Below are 20714 nucleotides of genomic sequence, written 5' to 3'. Positions count from 1 at the left end.
TCTTCCGGCGATGCGTGCGTCTTAAGGAAAGGCATTCTTGTTTGATACAAAAGGCCATCCTGAAACACACTCATCCACGTTCATGGCCTTTCCACGCATGACTGGATTAAAACGCCTCCGACACCCACTCACACGGTCACAATCGCCGATGCTCGCGTAGACCATCTGCTGACCATGTTATGTAACCGCTCCACGTGACTCTATCCAGTTTAGCCATCCTGCTCATTCCAGGCAAAAAAAAAAAATAAAACTATTCAGTCAGAGGTTTGGACCAGCACAGTCCTTCGTTATTCAATTACTCAGTCTTGCCAAAAATAACTCTGGGGATTGTGCATTCACTTTTTCTCTCTTTTAAAACTCATGCTGTGCATATTGGAGATAGATGCAAAGGCTTTAGCATCATGTGAAGGCGGTAAAAAGAAAAGGGAGGGAAAAAAATGGAACATTTAATTGCCTTTAGGGGACATGAAGCATAAGTGGCTGAAATTAATTAGCTTTGGGGAAACATTAAACATGAGCTGTGCTTTTTGTTCAACATAATTGAAGTACAGTGTGTTCACTGAAAGAAAGAAAAAAACATTCGATCTTATTTACAGCTTGTATATGCCTGAAAGGAAACACATTTTATTTTATGGTGTTTTTATGTTAATTGAATTTGCCATAATTTTGTTTTTATAATCAATTTGTTGTTAATAATATCAAATCTAGGGTCAACTGTGTATGAAGTGACATACAGTTAACACTTGCTAAATAACGGTTGAGACTTATTGTGGGTTCAGAGCATCGTGAATTAAAATTTTTTTGTTAGCTAATTAAATATAGCCCAACACGGCTAATGAGAGCGAATTGTAATCCAGGACAGGTGGTTAAGTCAGAAACAACCATTGGGACTCTTCCAATGACTTTATTAAACAAACAATAACAAAACACAGTTAACACAAGCACATTAACAAACACCTCAAGTAACACCGCCAGTGAACACCCAAGTGGCTATGCGTATAGGCATTAACTAGCCGGACGTAATTGCGTCCTCACACGTTCACAGGTTAGTGCTGACAAAAGAAAAAAAAAAGAAATAGTTTGACAAGCTTGGTTTATATTGTGGCTCTGAATCAAAGTCAACTGGGACAGGCTCCAGTTTTTCTTGTGATCCTGAACAGTGCCCAGTAATTGACGAGTCCATGGTGTACCCCGCCTCTCGCCCCAAGCTAGCAAGGATAAGCGCCAGCTCACCTGATGGCGACGTTAATGAGGACAAGCACGACACAAAATGAATAAATGAATAGAAAGTACAATTTGGTTCTTTGTCATAGGAAGCGACCATGTATTTGCCACTCTGTCTTACCTGCCTGCAGGGGGAGCAGCTGTACACGTGGGCGACTGTGGGGCTGCCGGTGTCCTCGCACCTATGGGAGCTCTACGGTGGGAGAACACCGACCAGACCGCAGAGTTCCAGATTACCTTTGAAGACCCAGTCAGCAGTACCATCTCAACCTCAGGTTGGTAGCATCTGTGGGTACTGCAAGGGGGAAAAAAACGTAAGGACCCCGGGAAACATTATGAGCCTAAGTGACCCCCCCCCCGCCAATCGCAGGGCATGTTGCAAACTCAGTTGTCAGGGTAAAAAGTCTTGATATCGTTCTTGACAGTCATTATATTTAAATCCCCTGTTTAGTTTTTAATCTTAAGTGGTTACAAGCACACTGTAGTTCCTTGGCTTTTCAATGTCATCTCTTCCGGCGATGCGTGCGTCTTAAGGAAAGGCATTCTTGTTTGATACAAAAGGCCATCCTGAAACACACTCATCCACGTTCATGGCCTTTCCACGCATGACTGGATTAAAACGCCTCCGACACCCACTCACACGGTCACAATCGCCGATGCTCGCGTAGACCATCTGCTGACCATGTTATGTAACCGCTCCACGTGACTCTATCCAGTTTAGCCATCCTGCTCATTCCAGGCAAAAAAAAAAAATAAAACTATTCAGTCAGAGGTTTGGACCAGCACAGTCCTTCGTTATTCAATTAGTCAGTCTTGCCAAAAATAACTCTGGGGATTGTGCATTCACTTTTTCTCTCTTTTAAAACTCATGCTGTGCATATTGGAGATAGATGCAAAGGCTTTAGCATCATGTGAAGGCGGTAAAAAGAAAAGGGGGGGAAAAAAATGGAACATTTAATTGCCTTTAGGGGACATGAAGCATAAGTGGCTGAAATTAATTAGCTTTGGGGAGACATTAAACATGAGCTGTGCTTTTTGTTCAACATAATTGAAGTACAGTGTGTTCACTGAAAGAAAGAAAAAAACATTCGATCTTATTTACAGCTTGTATATGCCTGAAAGGAAACACATTTTATTTTATGGTGTTTTTATGTTAATTGAATTTGCCATAATTTTGTTTTTATAATCAATTTGTTGTTAATAATATCAAATCTAGGGTCAACTGTGTATGAAGTGACATACAGTTAACACTTGCTAAATAACGGTTGAGACTTATTGTGGGTTCAGAGCATCGTGAATTAAAATTTTTTTGTTAGCTAATTAAATATAGCCCAACACGGCTAATGAGAGCGAATTGTAATCCAGGACAGGTGGTTAAGTCAGAAACGACCATTGGGACTCTTCCAATGACTTTATTAAACAAACAATAACAAAACACAGTTAACACAAGCACATTAACAAACACCTCAAGTAACACCGCCAGTGAACACCCAAGTGGCTATGCGTATAGGCATTAACTAGCCGGACGTAATTGCGTCCTCACACGTTCACAGGTTAGTGCTGACAAAAGAAAAAAAAAAGAAATAGTTTGACAAGCTTGGTTTATATTGTGGCTCTGAATCAAAGTCAACTGGGACAGGCTCCAGTTTTTCTTGTGATCCTGAACAGTGCCCAGTAATTGACGAGTCCATGGTGTACCCCGCCTCTCGCCCCAAGCTAGCAAGGATAAGCGCCAGCTCACCTGATGGCGACGTTAATGAGGACAAGCACGACACAAAATGAATAAATGAATAGAAAGTACAATTTGGTTCTTTGTCATAGGAAGCGACCATGTATTTGCCACTCTGTCTTACCTGCCTGCAGGGGGAGCAGCTGTACACGTGGGCGACTGTGGGGCTGCCGGTGTCCTCGCACCTATGGGAGCTCTACGGTGGGAGAACACCGACCAGACCGCAGAGTTCCAGATTACCTTTGAAGACCCAGTCAGCAGTACCATCTCAACCTCAGGTTGGTAGCATCTGTGGGTACTGCAAGGGGGAAAAAAACGTAAGGACCCCGGGAAACATTATGAGCCTAAGTGACCCCCCCCCAACCCGCCCCCACCCCCTTATAGCATGTCCACTAATCCAATATACTGTATATGGACACAATATCAAAATCCAAAGGTTGCCACCAGAGGTCAGGCTTGTCTCATTTGACCAAGCACAGGGGACCCCTTGTTTCGTGCAAGAACTAATAAATAAGAGAATGGCTGAACGTTCTCTTTCCGTTCAACTATGCGACCACAACTTGCAAATGTATTGTGGTAGTAGTGGTCCACCCTGCCCCCTCGCCTCATCTGAGGCCCAACGAGACTCACTGTCTCTGGGGTCAAATCTCTCGCTATCCCACTCATCCAGTCTGGAGCCATGAGGTCTGATGGAGTCTAGACATTGTAGACTTTGTTGACCCGCATGTAGCTTACAACTGGCTCTTTTTTTGATTTGGGTATTTGGGACTGATACAGTATATATAAGATAATAGATGATATGACTAGAAAAGTCCGCCAACATACACGCTTGGATGTGTTATTCTTTCTCATTTGCATGACCGAGTGAATTAGAAGTGTTGATAGGGACTCGATTTGTTATTATTATTATTTTTTCCAAGTTGCGATCTGTCACTTGGTTTATTATTTATTTTTTTCCCGTTCAACTAAACAGACCAAGGTATCAAACCAAGTCAGTTTGTTCGTAAAGTGAGACAAGATCATTATTATTTCAGTGTACTTTTTGTGAATTGTTATTTTTTTGGGCTGGTGTGAGGTGAGATTTTTGTATGTATGTAAAATATGTTGTGCCTTGGCTCAGTAAAGGTTAGGTTACAATGTTCTGATGAATCTGTTAAGCACCGTACATTTGACTTGGTCATGGTTTCTTGTGCGCTGACAGACAGAACCCAACAGGTTGAGGTCAGCGCAGTCTTCCTCCGAGGACGACGGTGGCGTCATATCCCAGCTGGAGAAGACCATCCTCGACCTTCGCGTGAAGATGGCCGTGCTGCAGAGTCAGCAGGTTTCCTCGACGAAACCCAGCGGGGATGTTGGCAGGAGCCAGGAGGCGTTTGTCCAGACCTCGCCGCTGGGAGATGGGCTTCAGATGGATGGGACCAGCGGCCTCCCCAAACCTGAGGGCTTTGTCTGCACGTGCCAACAGAGGCAGCAAAACAAGACGATGCCACCTCCTCCCCCACCTTTACCCGGACTTGGATCTTGTCCACCCCCTCCTCCACCACCTTTACCTGGACTAGGATCTTGTCCCCCTCCTCCACCACCTTTACCTGGACTAGGACCCTGTCCCCCACCTCCACCACCTTTACCTGGACTAGGCCACCGCCCCCAGGCTTAGGCCCCCCACTGCCACCACCGCCGGGCCCCGGGTTCTCCAAGATGGTCCAGGAAGCCGCCCCTGCCAAGGCTGTGATTGAGCCCCCCAAGCCAATGAAGCCCCTTTACTGGACGCGCATTCAGCTGCACGCCAAGAAGTAAGAACACAAAGACAGATAGGCATCGCTGGCACCGAGCTATTCCCCACGTAGGAGAGAGGAAACTTGTCCACTTAAGATAAAGATCTGCCGCATACTGTGAGGCGATAGGGATGCTAAACCTTGCGGAAAATGAATGTGATGCAGTCCAGGCACTGTGACTGCAAATGAATTGTCATGCAACACATTTTGGTTCCTAAATTAAGTTAGGCACATCATAGTGAGAACGAGAAACAGGCTGCCTAATTTGCCCCATAATTGGCAATTCATAAATCAGCATGGTTAACATCGTGGTTAGCATGTCTGACTCCCAGTTCTGAGGTTCGGGTTCGATCGAATTAGTCTTCCTTCAGATATATCCCAAAAATTTTTGATTCTTTCTTTGTCCTGGTGACACTCAAAAATGTTTATGAGCCAAGACTGCAGTGGAAAAGGTTTAAAACTGAACACGTGATAGCTTTTGTGCAGTATTGTACTCGTTATACATGTTTGTGTGTTTTCACTGAACATTATTTCTGTCTTTCTGCAGGCAGAGCGGTTCATTGGTTTGGGAGAAAATTCAAGAACCAACCGTGGACTTTGAAGAATTTGTGGATCTCTTCTCCAAGAGTGCCGTCAAGGAAAAGAAAAAGCCAATTTCTGACACGATCAGCAAATCCAAAGCCAAGCAGGTATGATGTTTTAAAAACTTTAAAATAAATATGTACTTGGATGCTTAGGGATACCTCAGGGCTCTTTTCTTGTCCCACTGAGGAATGCTTACAGGGAGGCAGTTATGTGATGTGAGCTCTGGCTCCCGTCAGACTCCCGGTTGACCATATGATGGCAGCCGGCCAGTATTTCGCGTGCGGTGAAAAGAAACCTCGCGGTGGCAATGACTCCTCATCGAGAGCAGGGGGAGGAGGAGAAAAAAAAAAAAAAGAAGTTAGGTTTGGGGGATCGAAGCCTGGGAGCCGTATTTCATGATGTGGTTCCTCCCATTGTGCTCGCTGTGTGATTCACGTTTCTGTGCCAGAGCGTCTCTCTTTGCCAGCACGCTTCATGCTACGCCATCAATCAGCCAGCGACGAAATGTTTGATCTGCGATTCAAACATGTTCTTGTCATGATTTGTATTATTTGTGATAAAAGCAAAATTGTGTGTTTCAATTGTGAATAGCACAAATAATATTGTTCCGGGGAAGTGCTCCTCCCGTCCGTGAGGAATCATCTGACAGTTTACGAAGAGGAAATGTGGTTTTTAGGAATGAAAATGATTTCATGAGAGTGGGTGACTTCCAACCGACATGCGAACATCGACCAAAAACTTTCCGTTGAAGTGAAAGTTGGATACTTCCTTGAACATGTATCACGAAAAAAAAAAAGTCCAATAAAGACCAATTGACTTCTTTTCGGGGGCCATCTCATATCAAAAGCTTTGAATTCTTTTTGTATCCGGCCTCTGTTCTTTTTCATTTCAATGAATCAAGCAGTTCTGAGAACAGTTAAGTGGACTTTAAATCACTTTAATCTTCATTTCATCACTCCCTGTGAACATAGTGAGGACAGAATGTGGCCGCCATGCAGCCAAACATTTGCAAGCATGGAGCTCAAAGCGTTGTACTCTCTTTTCTTCCATTTGAACATTTTCAACCAGATTGTGTCTGAATGTGATTTGCCATCTGATGCTCTTGGCTTTCACAGGCAAAATGCTTTTAGCCTTTACACCTCAAATCACTGACCACTGATTCTCCAGCTATATTTCTTTTATTCAATGTAACAGACTGCAAAGGACGTTTTCCCATGCAAGTAAGCGTTGCTTTACCTTCAAGATGCGTGATCCAGGATGTTCCGTTTGCCAATCTTCCCACTCGTCCGTGGAGAGCCGGTGACCACATCACCAAGCAACTCTTTTCTGGCGTCCGTTCCATGATTAGGAAAGACAAGTGACAAATTAGGAGAGACAAATGACAAAATGAGGAGAGACAAATTGATGGATGTGGTTCGGTTCGATGCCAGTGATCATGGCAGCATGGCATTGCTTTTGGATGTTCTCAAAACACAACGCAAATGAGAAAATGACCGCCAAAAAAAAAAATCGTGCCTGAGCCCATTTCTTTCGTAATGATCTAAACCGAATAATTAGAACTTAATGCTTGTTTCATAGAAAATTCCCAAAATGGACTGTCATTTTAAATTTAGATTGGAGGAGCCCCCCCCCCACCCCCCACCCCGATATTTCATAAGAGCAAAAGCTACAATTTGTCCACCCCGAACCAATTTCATGAGGAGATACATTGTCAATGGGCTTAGAAATATGCAAAAACGAATTTCCAAACAGTTCTACACATCTATGACGTGTAACTTGGGATGGTCCATAGGAACTTTTCGATGGTTGCTCGTAGCGTAGTGATGTTTTGGCCAAGAGTGATGCGAAATATACTACAGAAGCATTTGCGACATCCCCACAAGAACCTGTGAATCATCTTTACAAGGAACATCGATCAAGGTGGACGGCAGCGACTCTAGAAGGCATTTTTGTGACCATCAAACGAGATACAGACAGAAGCTAGTCCTTTACTTTCAAGTTCAATGATGGATAGACTGGTTAAGATATGCGTTAACCACAGGCTTAATCATTTGAATCTATGCTAATTTCGCTCGCGCCCTTCTGGTGTTTCATATACAGTGTTAGCATTAAGCTAGTGAACGTTTGTTAGACGTGTGTGAATTTAATTGTGCGTTTAACTTAAACTGAGTGACAACAAACAACTTGGTGCAAGTGCAGTTGGACTGTAGTTCAAAAAGTGTTCGCTATCTGCCAAACTACACACATCACACTCATGGAGTGCAGCATAGTCGTCGTCGTATTTTTACCGCAAAAAAAAAAAAATCTATGATTTAATGTTAGTGTATTCAGGCACTATCATTTTTCTTTTCTCTTCAGTTTGACCTTACAACATCTTTGCCTTGGTTGGCGAATAATAACATGAAACGTTTTCTTTTTCTACCAGCCGTAGACGTTGTTCGTCATGACTTGGAGATGACGGTGGCGGTAAAGTATATTGAGACATCATAAATCAACGAGACAGCATTATAATTTCATATAAATGTTTGTGGTTAGTCGGCTTGTGTTGCACTCCCACACAAGGAAAATGTCAAAGGGGCTTGGTGGGGCGGGCAGCGGCGGGAATGAGCCTGTCTTTTGTAACATGTCAATTATTAAATGCTTTCAAGAGTTTTTTTTCTTGACTGTTGCTCTCGCATAGTTATCTTTTTTGTTGTTGTCCACATTGATTTTTAGGTGGTGAAGCTTTTGAGCAACAAGCGTTCTCAGGCCGTCGGTATCCTGATGTCCAGCATACATCTTGACATGAAGGACATCCAAAATGGTGAGTTTCTAATAGGTCTCGTGAGGAAATGGGAAATTATCCAAGTATCCCCAAGTCCAAAAAGAAGAAGAACTGGTTAAATCTCAGCGGAGGGCCAAGTAAAAGTTTCATCAGAATTGAACTTTTTGGAGAACGTGTCTTCCATAAACCGAGAGTGTTTCTGAGCAAACGAGGCAGATTGGATTGTGTTTACATTTGGGGAACTTGTCATCTGCTTCCTCTTTTACTTGAACAAAATCATTTCCTTGGCCTAATTTGGCCTTGGCTTCTGACCAGAATTGGCTTGCTCTTCTACTCTAATAAAGCACAGTCCCTGTGCTTTTGAGCAACGTCTGCCGCCTAGTGGTGAATCCTGCTATTTCAACTAAAAACTCATCGGCAACGGTAAACATTTTTAATCTTTAAAAGTGAATCAAACGCAACTCCGAGTGCGGGCCAGTTGCTCATCTCTGCACTCGACCACGCCGCTTTGATCGAAATACAAAATATTGCAGCTTGTGTAAAGCGTCCCTGCCTCCATCCTCCCACCATTTTGCGCTTTTCTTTTGGTTTCATCCCCTCTAACAACCGCATCCGACTTGTCATCATGTTGTCGAGCCGTCTTTTGTCAAAGTGATGTCACTCGGGAGATGATGATGATGATGATGATGATAACGGAATGTCTTCCTGTTTTAGTTTGTCTCTGATTGCTCCGCCGCCGTCACTCATCGACATGTCTAAACACTCGCTCTCGTCAAAGAAGATTTGCTTTGGGGGTGGAGAAAAATCTTCACTGTGATGCTTTCATCAAAATGGATTTAATTCGTGGAAAAATATTCTGGATGCTTACATTTTTTTTTTTTTAGTGACTGTAATTCACTGTTGATGCCCTTGAAGCATTTCCACTGTTTCGTAATTTGGTTTGGAACATTTGCACATCCATCAGAGGTCAGTGCCGGAGGGCACGCGAGGGCCACGCTCGTCAGCACTGTCGTTCATCTCAAATGTTAGGACAACTTTTACCGTAGTGCCCCATTAGCGCTGATTGGAAACGTCGGCGGATCACAGAGCGCAAGTTGAGAGAGCAGATACAAGAGCTTGGGCCAAATACACGTTCGTCGAAGCCCAACAGTGAGTCTTATGCAGCACTAGCTTGATAACGACCAAAAATGCGTGTTGTAAATAATTGATCCTATGACAGAAAAAGTCTTCAGTTCTGTGCTTGTTCCATTCGATGAGAACTGCTTCTCATTTAAATTCCTGATGGATCAGCATAGTGAAACCGTCATAGAATATCGAACGGATGGACAAATGGGGACATTAGTAAGTGACGTATGCGCACCACTGAACCAGTGCACTTTGTGCTTGGGTCCAACCCTCTTCAGGACGCTTATGCGAGTTCAAGTCCAAACGCATGTTTTCATGTTTGGGATTCCGAAGACATCTGAGCTGGTCGCATCTGAGCCTGTTAACTATCGTCGTTAACGTGTACTGTTTAAAAATGCTTCTCTCGGCCCTCCAGATTCCCATTCTTTGCCAGTACCCTGGGTGAATTGTACATAAAACACCTTTTTCTTTTAACAACAGCCACCTGCCTGGCATCCCGTCTTGCTAATAGAAAAGTGTGTCGCAGGCCATGATGCAAATTTTCGTTGACAGAAATGTTGAAATTTAATATTTATTCTACACATTTTTACAGCATTGGAAAACGTTAAGAATATTTGTATCTTGTTTGTCCTCCGACAGAAACTATATTAAAACGAAACATTCCATCCCCTATCTTTTTCCTTTTTCAGGAATTTTTTAAAAAGCTCCAAAGGAGCCACTAGGGCGGCGCTAAAGAGCCGCATCCGGCTCCAGAGCCGCAGGTTGCCGACCCCCGGTTTAATGGATCGATGCATGCATGTCACTCAGCTCCGACGTCATGACTGAGTGAAGGAATAGGTGAAGGTCTGGACTTTTGTGCCATGCCATTGACTTGTGAACCACTCACTGATCAATGACTATCCCCCAAAAAGATTTGAATCGGAGTCTGCAAATAAAAGTGTCACTCCTCCAGCCATTAAAAAAAAAAAAAAAAAAAAAAAAAAGACACAAAGAAGCTCAACCTACTGATAGCGTCAGCAGTGGTCGTTGGATGTCCGCCATTGTCTTTGGCGGAAACGCGGCATCATTAGACAATGTTCCCCAGAGACAGTGGAAGGGGGACTTCATCCTGATGTTTGAGAGATGGCGGAGAAACGAACCCCGCTTCACACGCTTGATTAACTATCACTTTTGATGGTGTGAATCATGCGTTTTATTTGCCGGTGATAAAGACGGCGCCGGCTGTCATGGTTTCGACATCTCCAAGGGGAAAACCACTCCCGGTTGACACGTTCAGACGCTCCCTTGTGTACGTCGGCGCGGTTGCTCGGTGACCAGTCAACACATGGCTGTTGTTGTTTGTTGTTCCGCGTCCACCCGGCCCGTGACACGGTGTCTGATGCGCCAGATTTCAACGAGCCACTCGATTGGTGTTGCAATCTTATAAAAGCAGCTTGCCAGATTCTGATTCCGTTTGAATGAAAAGCAAATGGTTTGCAGAGAAGCAAACGAGGATCCAGGGGCAACCAAGCAACTTATTTTTGAGTGACAAGAACAACTACGGTTTCGGAATTCCTCTGAGGCTTCAGGAGAACGAGATGGCAGATCCGATGGCTTGAAGCGCTTCTCTTTCAGTCGTCCGTTTCAAAACAAACTTGCCCACTGAGATCAATTATATTTGGAATAATTAATTCCAGAGTTCAGACTGTGTCCCTCATAAAATTTGCTTCTTCAAGGGGGCACATTTTGCATTCAAGACAGCTTGTACCAAGACATTTCCTGACAAAGGCAACTCAATAAGACGCACTTGACTTTTACTCATTGAAAAGGATTGAAATGTCATTAATCTGTTCCAGGCTACCCCTCGAAATCAGTCTCAGTAGTGTTTGTGATGACATGTGCCGCAGTTTTATTTCTGTTCATTTAGCCACTCAATGCTCAGCTAGCAAGTGATGAGTGCAAGACGCTAACGTAGTTGACACTTTTCACTCGGTGACAATAGATTCAAACACCAGTGGGGAAAAAAAAAGATCCAAGTCAGGTATTTGAGCACAAAAAAAAGATATTCGATACTGACTGAGAGTCTTGTCAGTTGAAAAAAAAAAAAAAGGGGAAGTAGAAAATCAAATTCAAAATCAGCATCGCAATGTAGTAGAACACGATTTTAAAATAACAAAGGCTACAATTTTTTTGGGGGGGGGGGGACCAAACTACTTCATTTTGGTCAGCTGGTAGGCATTATTTTTTCAAAGTAGAAATGATAAAGGAACAGATTTGTTGTAATATTAATTTTTGCAAAATGCAGTGAGATTATTTTTCAAAATTGTTCAGCCCGAACTAAACCCCTTCGCTCGCGTTGAATTTAAAAGCACTTCTACCTGGCTGACCTGACTTCTGCAGGCAGCTTATTCCATTTGCGTGCAGCATAACGGGTAAACGCTACTTCACCATGTTCGCTTTGTATTCTAAAGACCACTAACTGACCCGAGTCTGCCAGGCCACAGTAGGCGACGAAGCACATAAATGTTTACGTTAATAGGTTGTCCTCCCAAACACGAACTCACTATTAGTATCAAAAAAATAAAATAAAATAAAATAAAACATAGATATTGCCCAACACGTTCCATCTTTGGTTTCAACTGATAATGAAGCTCAGTGCCGTTTCACACCCAAACCACGAGACAAAGCGGGAACCTCTTTTCCACCTTGTTCCATTTTCTTTGTACACTCCTGACACCTTGCACAAGAGAACAAGGGGAGTCGAAGGTGGCCCGATGAAATCCTAAACATAGAAGTGTCTCGACGTTGAGTGTTTTGCCGGGCAATTACACACCCGTAGCGACAACACAACGGCGTCAACGCCTCAGACCCCCGGGGCCGTGTTTGTCTTTAAACGTTTACTTTCAAAGGATTAATGCTCGCGGGCGCCTGGGTCCTCGCGCCGAGACAAAAAGGCGACGGCAGGAATTCAAACACGCGAGTTCAAACACACGTCAGCGTAGCACCGGCGCATTTCGAAGACCTCCGTATTTAGGTTGTACTTTGCGGCCCCGATCGCGACCGGAGCTGATAAATCTGAACGTGGCCTCATATGACGCGCTGGGCTGTGCGGGGAAAATGCGAGTCGTGTTTCCATCCAGCTTCAAACCGCAGCCCAGCTCTCAGCTATCATAAAGGGGACAGGTTATGGGAAATTGCCATTTTATTGCTTGTGTGCAAATAGTTTTGCGTCTCCGGAGTGCCTTTCCAGGTATCAAGTGTGAAATTACACAACCAAGTCAATCTTTTGTCTGCCTACTTCTGAAAAAGGGAGCTGTTCCCCACTTCCACCCTAATGTAACATTAATTTTTACATAATAACCTCCTCACGCCGGTTATGTTGGGTGAAGATCTCGCGCCGCTTTCAACCTGAGCTGCGACTCTTTTGAGATGGAAACATGAACGTTGGGGAACAGTTATTGTCGCGAAGCAACGCAGTGAAATCCCCGCTCTTTGCCCAAATAGAAGGCAAATCTGAGAGTAACTGACAGCTCTTTCAAAAGGTTTTTATAACTGCTGATAGATACCACAAGATGGTGTCGAAGCACTACTTATATCTTAAGGAAGCTCCTCAACTCACTCCAACATAGTTCCCTGGGACAGAGATGCTGCAAGATAGCGGCAAAGCACGGCTTTTCTCTTATGGGAGCTCCTCAACTCACTTCGACGGAGATCCTCATCACTAAGATGCAACGAGATGGCGGCGAACCACTACTTTTGTCTTAACGCAGCACCTTTACTCACTTCAACAGAGTTCTTTGGGAACAAGACCACGTTTGTCGAAATGAAGCGCGCCACCTCACTTCAACATAGTTCCCCGGCCTGCCACAATAGAGCAAAGTGCTACTTTTGGCTAGACTCGAATGCTAAGTCATGAATATGCTGAGGTTCTCCCCACTTGAATGCTCGGTGAAGTTGTTGGTGTGTCGTGATGGACATGTGTCATTCGTGCTTGCTCCACTTTAATGTTGTGATGTCAATTTTCAAGATTCTATTGTGTTTATCTAGCCCTTGCCTGCTTTTAATACCCTCTCCTCCATCCATCCCTCAGCCGTCCTCAATATGGACAACACAGTCGTGGATCTGGAGACCCTACAAGCACTTTACGAGAATGTGAGTATCAAAAAGAACGGGCGGTGCCATAGTCGCTCCGCCTTTTTTTTTTTTTTTTTTTAATCTTGAATGGAAAGATGAGTGAGTCTCACTCACGCACACACACACACACACACACACACACACACACACACACACACACACACACACACACACACACACACACACACACGGCGGCTTTGTGTCATCAATCTCGAGGCGTAAACATTTCGGCGCTTTACAAAATACATAATCACGCAAAGTGGGGCAACAAAAGGCTCACACCAACACAGCGAAACACTTTTGCCCTTCTTCTTTCCATTTAGCTTTTATTTTGAAACCGTCGCTTGCGGCAAAGAGAAAGAAACGCTTGCACATTTCACACCGTCTGCACAAACAAACCGGCTGCTATTTCATGGCAGAAGGCAACCTAAGAAGGATTTGGCGAGATGTGATTCATCGCCATTCCAAGCAGCTGAGCGTCCACTGTTTGCATTGTTTTTGTGTGAAACCACAATTCACACAATTGGCTTTTCCTTCAAAAGCAAAAAGCTCAACTTTTGCAGAAAAAAACCCAAATCAATTCAATTAGGCTGTTGTGTTTCCAGAATCAAGCGACATGTTTTTCCACTCGACGCCACTCTACTGTGAAGAGATTTTTCACTTCAGATGTGGAGTTTCCTGCCCCCCTGTTAAAGGGTTGAACCAAAGGACATGGGCATTAGGCACCAAAGCAAAGCGGCTAGCTGCAAAGCGTGTGATGTTAGGAGTGGGCCTGAATAGGGGAGCGGTGATTTAACACGGTAAATATGTTTTTGTCACGCTGGATCTAATCGACTCCACTTTTGCTCTGGGCGAGCGCTCCTCCTCCTCCTCCTCCTCCTTCTCCTCCTCCATCATCAACATGTTTGACAAGGACACTTGCAAGCGCATTGTGCCTTCATAATATTTGCATAAATGCCTGTCGTCGGCATGTTTCAACGCTCCGACAATAAAAGCGCATCTCGTTATCCGAAGGGGCAGTAGAAAACCACCGGGAGCCCACACAGTAAAGAACAGCCTATAAAAATCAGCATGCGTTCCAGTTTGAAGATGCTGTGAAAACTCTGAATTCCTTTTTGGCCAAGGCCGCATTAAAAGAAAAAAAAAAGTCGCTATTCAAAGGCAGTAAGTAATGAATACCCCCTTCTAAAAAATGTTTGGAATTGTCTATATCAATAGTGTGAACCATAATTATACCACAAACCTTGACCCCAAAACCCTTCAAAAATCACATGGTCTGTCGCTGCTTCCTCGTGACAGAAAGCAAAAACTCGTACCGTACATTGGAACACTCTTGGTCCCATTTTACGTACTTCCTTGACACCAACAGCTATTTTCCTCTTTAGCCAGGGCTCTGGCGCCATCTTGTGGCATGTTAAACCCTTTTCACCTGCACTCTGTGTGAAAACGTTGCACGGCAGAATGCTAAAGACAACGGCGGCCTGGGTGCCGGCGCGCCCATGTTTGGAAATGCTAACATAGCAACCGGCTAGGAAGTAAACAGGGGGACATTTGGCGCTGGTCTACATGAGATGTAGCCTGCTCCATCTTTCATTTTTGTAAAACAAAGCCGTAGGGGAATGGGTGCATCCTTTTGCAGATTTCGGGTGCGTTTGGAAATTCAACCTGGCGCTTTGGCACGACTCTGAGTGTGTGTTTGTGTTCAGAGAGGCAGAGCTCGCTGAATGCAGCCCTACGTTACAAACCAATTAGTAGCTCGCGCTTGAACTATTTCCATCCGAAGTGCCTGACGATCTGGCCATACCCCACTAAGTGCAGTGTGAAAAGGGCTTCAAGGTGTCACAGAAAGAGAACAAAACATTGGTGAAGTTTTCAGAACTCAACGGAGGATCGGGTTCGACAGAAAAATCCGTACATCGCCGATGTCGATCCTGGGAACAGGACAAGCTGCCGTTTCCGAACCAACATGTCAAGAGCCTCTCCTAACCTCTCAACCGCTCACCCCGCGATTTGGAAAGGCCTCTCGCCCCTTCTCCTTCTCCCCCCCTCCGCCCCTTCGCCGCCTCGGGCTGTGTTATTGAGTGGAGGAGCCAAATTGTTTCCCTTTTGTATTGCGAGACTCCATCCTGTCTGTGGGTCTCCAGACCCCTAAACCACAGTTGGCAGCACAGTCAGCCTGTCTTGAGGAATGCGAGGGGGCTTCTAATGGCTACGCCCTCGCTCGCTCTCCGGCTGCGCAAAGGACAGGGCTGCTCTCCCTCACTTTCCTCGCCGCGCCTCGCCTCGGCACAAATACGCTCGCAAACAAACTGAAACTGAGCGCGCTCTAATTTTTCTTTTTTTTCTCTCTCTCTCTCTCTCGCTCTCTTTCTGCGGGCGTAGAGTCGCTCAGTCTGCGATCTTGCGGATTATAGTCACTCCTGTGCTTTGAACAATAAGCCATTAAAAGCGGGTCGCAGTGATAGTGGGGAAACGGCTCCCTCCCTTGCAATATCACAAGCCATAATCTGGGCCCAGACTGGCTGTCTGAAGCTCAGACTGCTGACGGTAGCGAAATGTCACGCGGGTCAGTCCGAACCACGGTCCCTCTCGTACGATCTTTTAATGATCGCCTCTTGATTTTCTTCATGGCGTGCGGCTTCTGATGTCTTTCGATGTTTATTGCATTATACCCTCGCCCATTTGGAAAGTATTCTTTGCACTTCAGTGCACAGAGACGCTCATAAACGGCACACTGAGTGACATAAATGAGAGAATTAGCCGTAGTCGGCTCCCTTTGCCCAGAACCAGAAAAGCGGATAATGAATACCACTTGGCCAACGACCGCTCGAAATCTGGCATCACCGAATATCATCCTACATTCCTTTGCATTTGATATTCCACATGGGACTGCATTTCCCATGCTAACAACCGTTGCAACATGCCCTTGCAATTCAAAGATCACACGCTCATGCCTACTTGTCCCCAATTACGCCAAACACTGCTGAGCCGCGCTGCCGCCCTTTGAAAGGGATCTGCTTTGTGTTAAATATATTTACACTTGAAAAACGTCTCGAGAGGAGGGCGAAAGGGAGCGCGCCCTTGCCCGAAGAAGGTGGCGGTGTGCGGAATACTAATGGGACCCTCGGAGTGTTTGATGCCCGCTATTGATGTCCGCCGAGGATCCCCGCGAAGGCCGGCCTGCTCGGGGGTTTTTTTGGACAGGACAACTGGGGGAGCGGCAACTTTACGTTCATCTTCCTGCTTTGGGATGATATGCAACTGACAAGATGAAGCGTTTTTTAATATGATCTTGAAATATTCATCCATTATCTGAACCACTTTATCCTCAGGAGGGTCGCGGGCGTTGCTGGAGTCTATCCCAGCTGTCTTCGGGCAGCAGGCGGGGTACACCCTTAACTGGTTGCTAGCCAATCTATCTTGAAATATTATGGAACAAAAAGTTGCGTCTGTGATGCACCCGCCCACCCATTAAGTCATAAATTAAACTACCAAGCGAATCGTTGGTCATCTGCCTGTTAGTGAACAGCTGCAAGCTGTTTTGAATTTTACCAGGTCACAAATTTGTCGAATTTATTGTACAAAACGCATGCCCACGCACCGGGTTTCTCTGCCCATGACTTGGAATCTAGACTGGGAGAAGCTCCAGTGTCACCTTCAAGCGACCATCCTAAGTTTATGTTTGCTTGAATACATTTGAATTGAAAAGAAAAAGTAATTAACAATAAATCCACCTTTCCCAGAGAGCCCAAAATGACGAGATGGAGAGCATTGCGAAACACATGAAGTCCACGCAAGACAAGGAGGGCGCAAAGCCGCTGGACAAGCCCGAGCAGTGAGTCTGCAGTGCACCACTTGCGACTCGAGTCGTCTCGGTGAATGAAATTGAACATCCGTCAACACTCCTCCTTCAGGTTCCTCTTGCAGTTATCTGAGATCCCCAACTTCTCCGAAAGGGTCTTCTGCATCCTTTTCCAGTCCACTTTCTACGAATGCATAACCTCAATTGTCCGCAAAATGGAAATACTACAAAGAACATGCAAGGTGAGCCACCGTAACCCTGAGCTCTTTTCCCCTTTTTTAAAATTATTTTTTTTATTAGCATTAGTGTCGCTGACTTCTGTTTGTGTGTGTCTCAGTCTCTTCAGAGCGGAAAGTGCGTATTGCAGGTTCTGGGTCTGGTTCTGGCTTTTGGTAACTTCATGAATGGAGGTAATCGAACCCGCGGGCAGGCTGATGGCTTCACTCTGGACATTCTGCCCAAACTGAAGGACGTTAAGAGCAGCGTAAGTGCTTCCGAGAAAAGAAATGCTCACGTTGCAATAAGAAGGGCAAGTTTTCATGGGAAGGAAAAGCCAAAGCAAAAGTTGTACAATTTGCTCATGTTTAGAGCATGATGACGAACGCACGTACCATGCTAATGATTAGCAAGGTTAGCTTGAGAGCAAAATGTCTCCTGCTCCTTTTCTATTACATATATGTCAAATGTCATCATACGATGAGTATTGTATGTTGGTGTTAGACTAAATGAATCATGAACTTTGTGTTAGCTTCTTGAACTCTGGGTGTGATAGTTACTTTACCTGCAATTTTTTTTTTTTTTTTAATGTTCTTTGTGCCTGGAATGAATCCGTTCACTTTACATGACATCCCATCGAACAAAACGGTTTCAAAATGAGAGCAACGGATTGCGTTGACCTTTGAAGGCTCCGCCAGATATAAAAATAGTCGGGAGAGAAGTTATCGGAAAATCTTGACCTCCGGTGGCTCCCCCAACCTGCAATTAAGAGTCCAGTCTTGGAAGTTGTGGTCGGCATGAGCCGCGGAGCTTTGGAGGAGAGGCCATCGTGTTTACTCTTCTCGCTCAATCTCACACTGGTCCCAGTCTGCCCTTGGCACCGCCATATAAGGCCATGATGCTGCTTTGCGCTGCGGTGGAGGTGGACCGAGCGTTGCATCCATAAAGAACATCCCACTCTGAATTATGACAGCCAGCCGAGCGTGTTGTTACATTGTTCCCCCTAATGTCATGATTGATGCTCTCCCCCTCCTCCTCCTCAGTCCGCTGTTTCTATTTTGGTGTGCCCACGCACAAATTGAAACGTCCTGCGCCGAGTTGATTAGATTAATAAATAAAGGATTTGGGTTTATTTATTTAGGTCTTTTCCTTTCTTTCAGGATAACTCCCAGAGTCTTTTGTCCTACGTGGTTGCTTACTATCTGAGGCACTTTGATGAGGTATGTTTTCATTTCTGTTTATTTGGATCACTTTTCCGTTCGGGTCCGATTCCCTCAGAAATCCTTCCAGAGCCCTCTTTTCATCTCCTCTCCCGCCAGAGGATACAATGACTTATCCTTTATCAAATTATTTATTTTTCTTTTCCGTATATACGGCAAACTGAAATCTCGCTCCTCCTCTGTTTGGCTCGTGATTTTCTGTCTGCGTTTCACTCTTCATCTCTCGGCCTGGGTTCGTTCAAACGGGCCGTCCGTTCGCTGGCACGGCATCTAAAGAGGCGCCGGTGTAAATAATTAGTTTTCGCCAGATGAGATGAACTCAGCCCCGAGTGCCGCTTGCCAAGATCAACCTGCGTTACGTGCTCGCCGAACTCATAATGGCCTTGGAGCGACAGTGATGGAGAGGATTGTGATGATTTTTTTCCTGTTTGCCCCGCTTAATTGGTCCTTAATGTGTTGCAAAACCAAACAGATCTTCTCTGACTTGTTTGAATTGTTCGTAAGTGCGCGAGGGCCATTTCAAACATTTGTATCAATCCGGCCCGCCGTTGATAATGTACACAAGCGCGGGGCCTTGCCCAAGTCGGGGAGCCTCCAGTGTTTCTCTGCATGAATGCGCGTGTTGTGTTTCACCAGCACGCTGGAAGAGAGACGTGCGCCTACCCTCTGCCCGAGCCGCACGACCTCTTCCAGGCCTCCCAGATGAAGTTCGAGGACTTTCAAAAGGACCTGCGCAAGCTACGGAGAGACCTGACCGGTAAGGTCACCCGACCGCACTCCCCCGACCTGCTTCTGAAGAGCCTGGACGCTCGCTTGCTGCCCGCCCGCCTTTCCCTTCAGCTGCCTTTAACTGTGACCCCGAGGTGTTATTTGTTTATGGGCAACGCGTGAGGAAAAGTGAAGCCCTGAATTATGCATGAGGCCTTTAACTTCACGCGCGGAAACGGAAACTAATTTTCCCAAAAGCCGAGCATGCTACGGCCGCGGTCAGATTGGCGGAGGTGTGTCAACTTGCCAGATAACATCTGGTTGTTGTCGAGACGACAAGCAGAAACAGATGTGAATGGTTCGGGACGAGACCCCCGTGGGTTCGGCAGAGAGCTCCTCATGAAATTGAGATCAGCGTACATAATGGAGAGGTGCTCCTTTTACTTTCACCCAGAGTAAACCCTTGAAGAAATGGCTGGAAAATTTGGAGATTTAAGCATGATGTTCATTGCGTCCTGTTTGCAACGGCGTCCGCGGAAAATCCAGAAACTTTGCGGTATTAGGTCACACTTTTGTCAACTCATCCTTGATGCGCATGGTACTTTTTTTTTTTTTTTTTTTTTACCTGAGACCCAACAAGCAGGGTGTACAGGAAGAATAGCTGACACGGTACAAAGTACCAGTCATCTGAAACCCAACAATATAGGGGGGCAGGGGTTCCCGAGTCCGGTCCTCGCGAGCCCCTATCTAGCCAGTTTGGAATATTTTCCTCTTCCAACACATCTGACTCAAATGATCAGGATCGTTGTCAGGCTCCTGCAGAGCTCGCTGATGAGGTGATGATTTGAATGAGGTGTGTTGGAGGAGGGAGATGTCCCAAAACAGGCTGGACAGGAAGTGGCCACCCCGAATTTCGCGGTTTCAGAACAAAGTATCAGGAGTGTACATTGTTGTCTCCTGGAACTAAACCAGATGCCCCAATTCACGATCACCCTGTTATTGAACCTCCCGACCCCGCCGTACTCATCTCTAATATTGGAAAACCAGTATAGAAATTGAATGGATGGATAATCCGGGATTTTGATTGACCTCCGTCAAGGAAAGGTTTGAGATGCAATCATCAGCAATGGAGGCAAAAAAAAAAAAAACATGAATGCATTGTGTTTCTCAGCCATGTGTTTTCTTTTGGTGCGCTTTTCTGTCCTGCTCACTGCGGTGGCCCATTTTTATGGCATCTACAGAAATCTACAATGTGCTGTCACGTCTTCATCATCTAGAACTCGAAATTCATTTTATTTTTGGCAGCAGAATCTCTCCTCGTGTCTGAGGCAATTGTCATTTGCAGTTTTGAAAAAAAAGAAGCTACCTCAATCTGGTTAAACGTTCCCTCGTGAAACACATGGAAAAATAATTTTATTGATCGATCAAGATCTCTGTGTGCTGCTTGGCTTCC

General features: G+C 45.2%; 1 protein-coding gene across 1 annotated transcript in view; it reads left to right on the top strand.

Moving 5' to 3' along the window:
* Positions 1-20714, top strand: part of fmn2a (formin 2a) — a 39030-nt gene that overhangs the window by 6918 nt on the left and 11398 nt on the right. Inside the window, 12 exon segments of the mRNA XM_019859964.1 lie at positions 1356-1538; positions 3088-3231; positions 4155-4587; positions 4590-4746; positions 5276-5417; positions 8029-8116; positions 13272-13333; positions 17059-17150; positions 17230-17359; positions 17455-17601; positions 18494-18553; positions 19190-19310. Coding sequence (XP_019715523.1) covers positions 1356-1538; positions 3088-3231; positions 4155-4587; positions 4590-4746; positions 5276-5417; positions 8029-8116; positions 13272-13333; positions 17059-17150; positions 17230-17359; positions 17455-17601; positions 18494-18553; positions 19190-19310 — 1759 coding nt within the window.

Source organism: Hippocampus comes, unplaced genomic scaffold (assembly GCF_001891065.2).
Source record: "Hippocampus comes isolate QL1 unplaced genomic scaffold, H_comes_QL1_v1.1 scaffold39, whole genome shotgun sequence".
In the NCBI taxonomy this organism is placed as follows: Eukaryota; Metazoa; Chordata; class Actinopteri; order Syngnathiformes; family Syngnathidae; genus Hippocampus; species Hippocampus comes.
The sequence above is the reverse complement of the archived record's forward strand: the minus strand, read 5'-3'. Positions and strand labels throughout refer to the sequence as shown.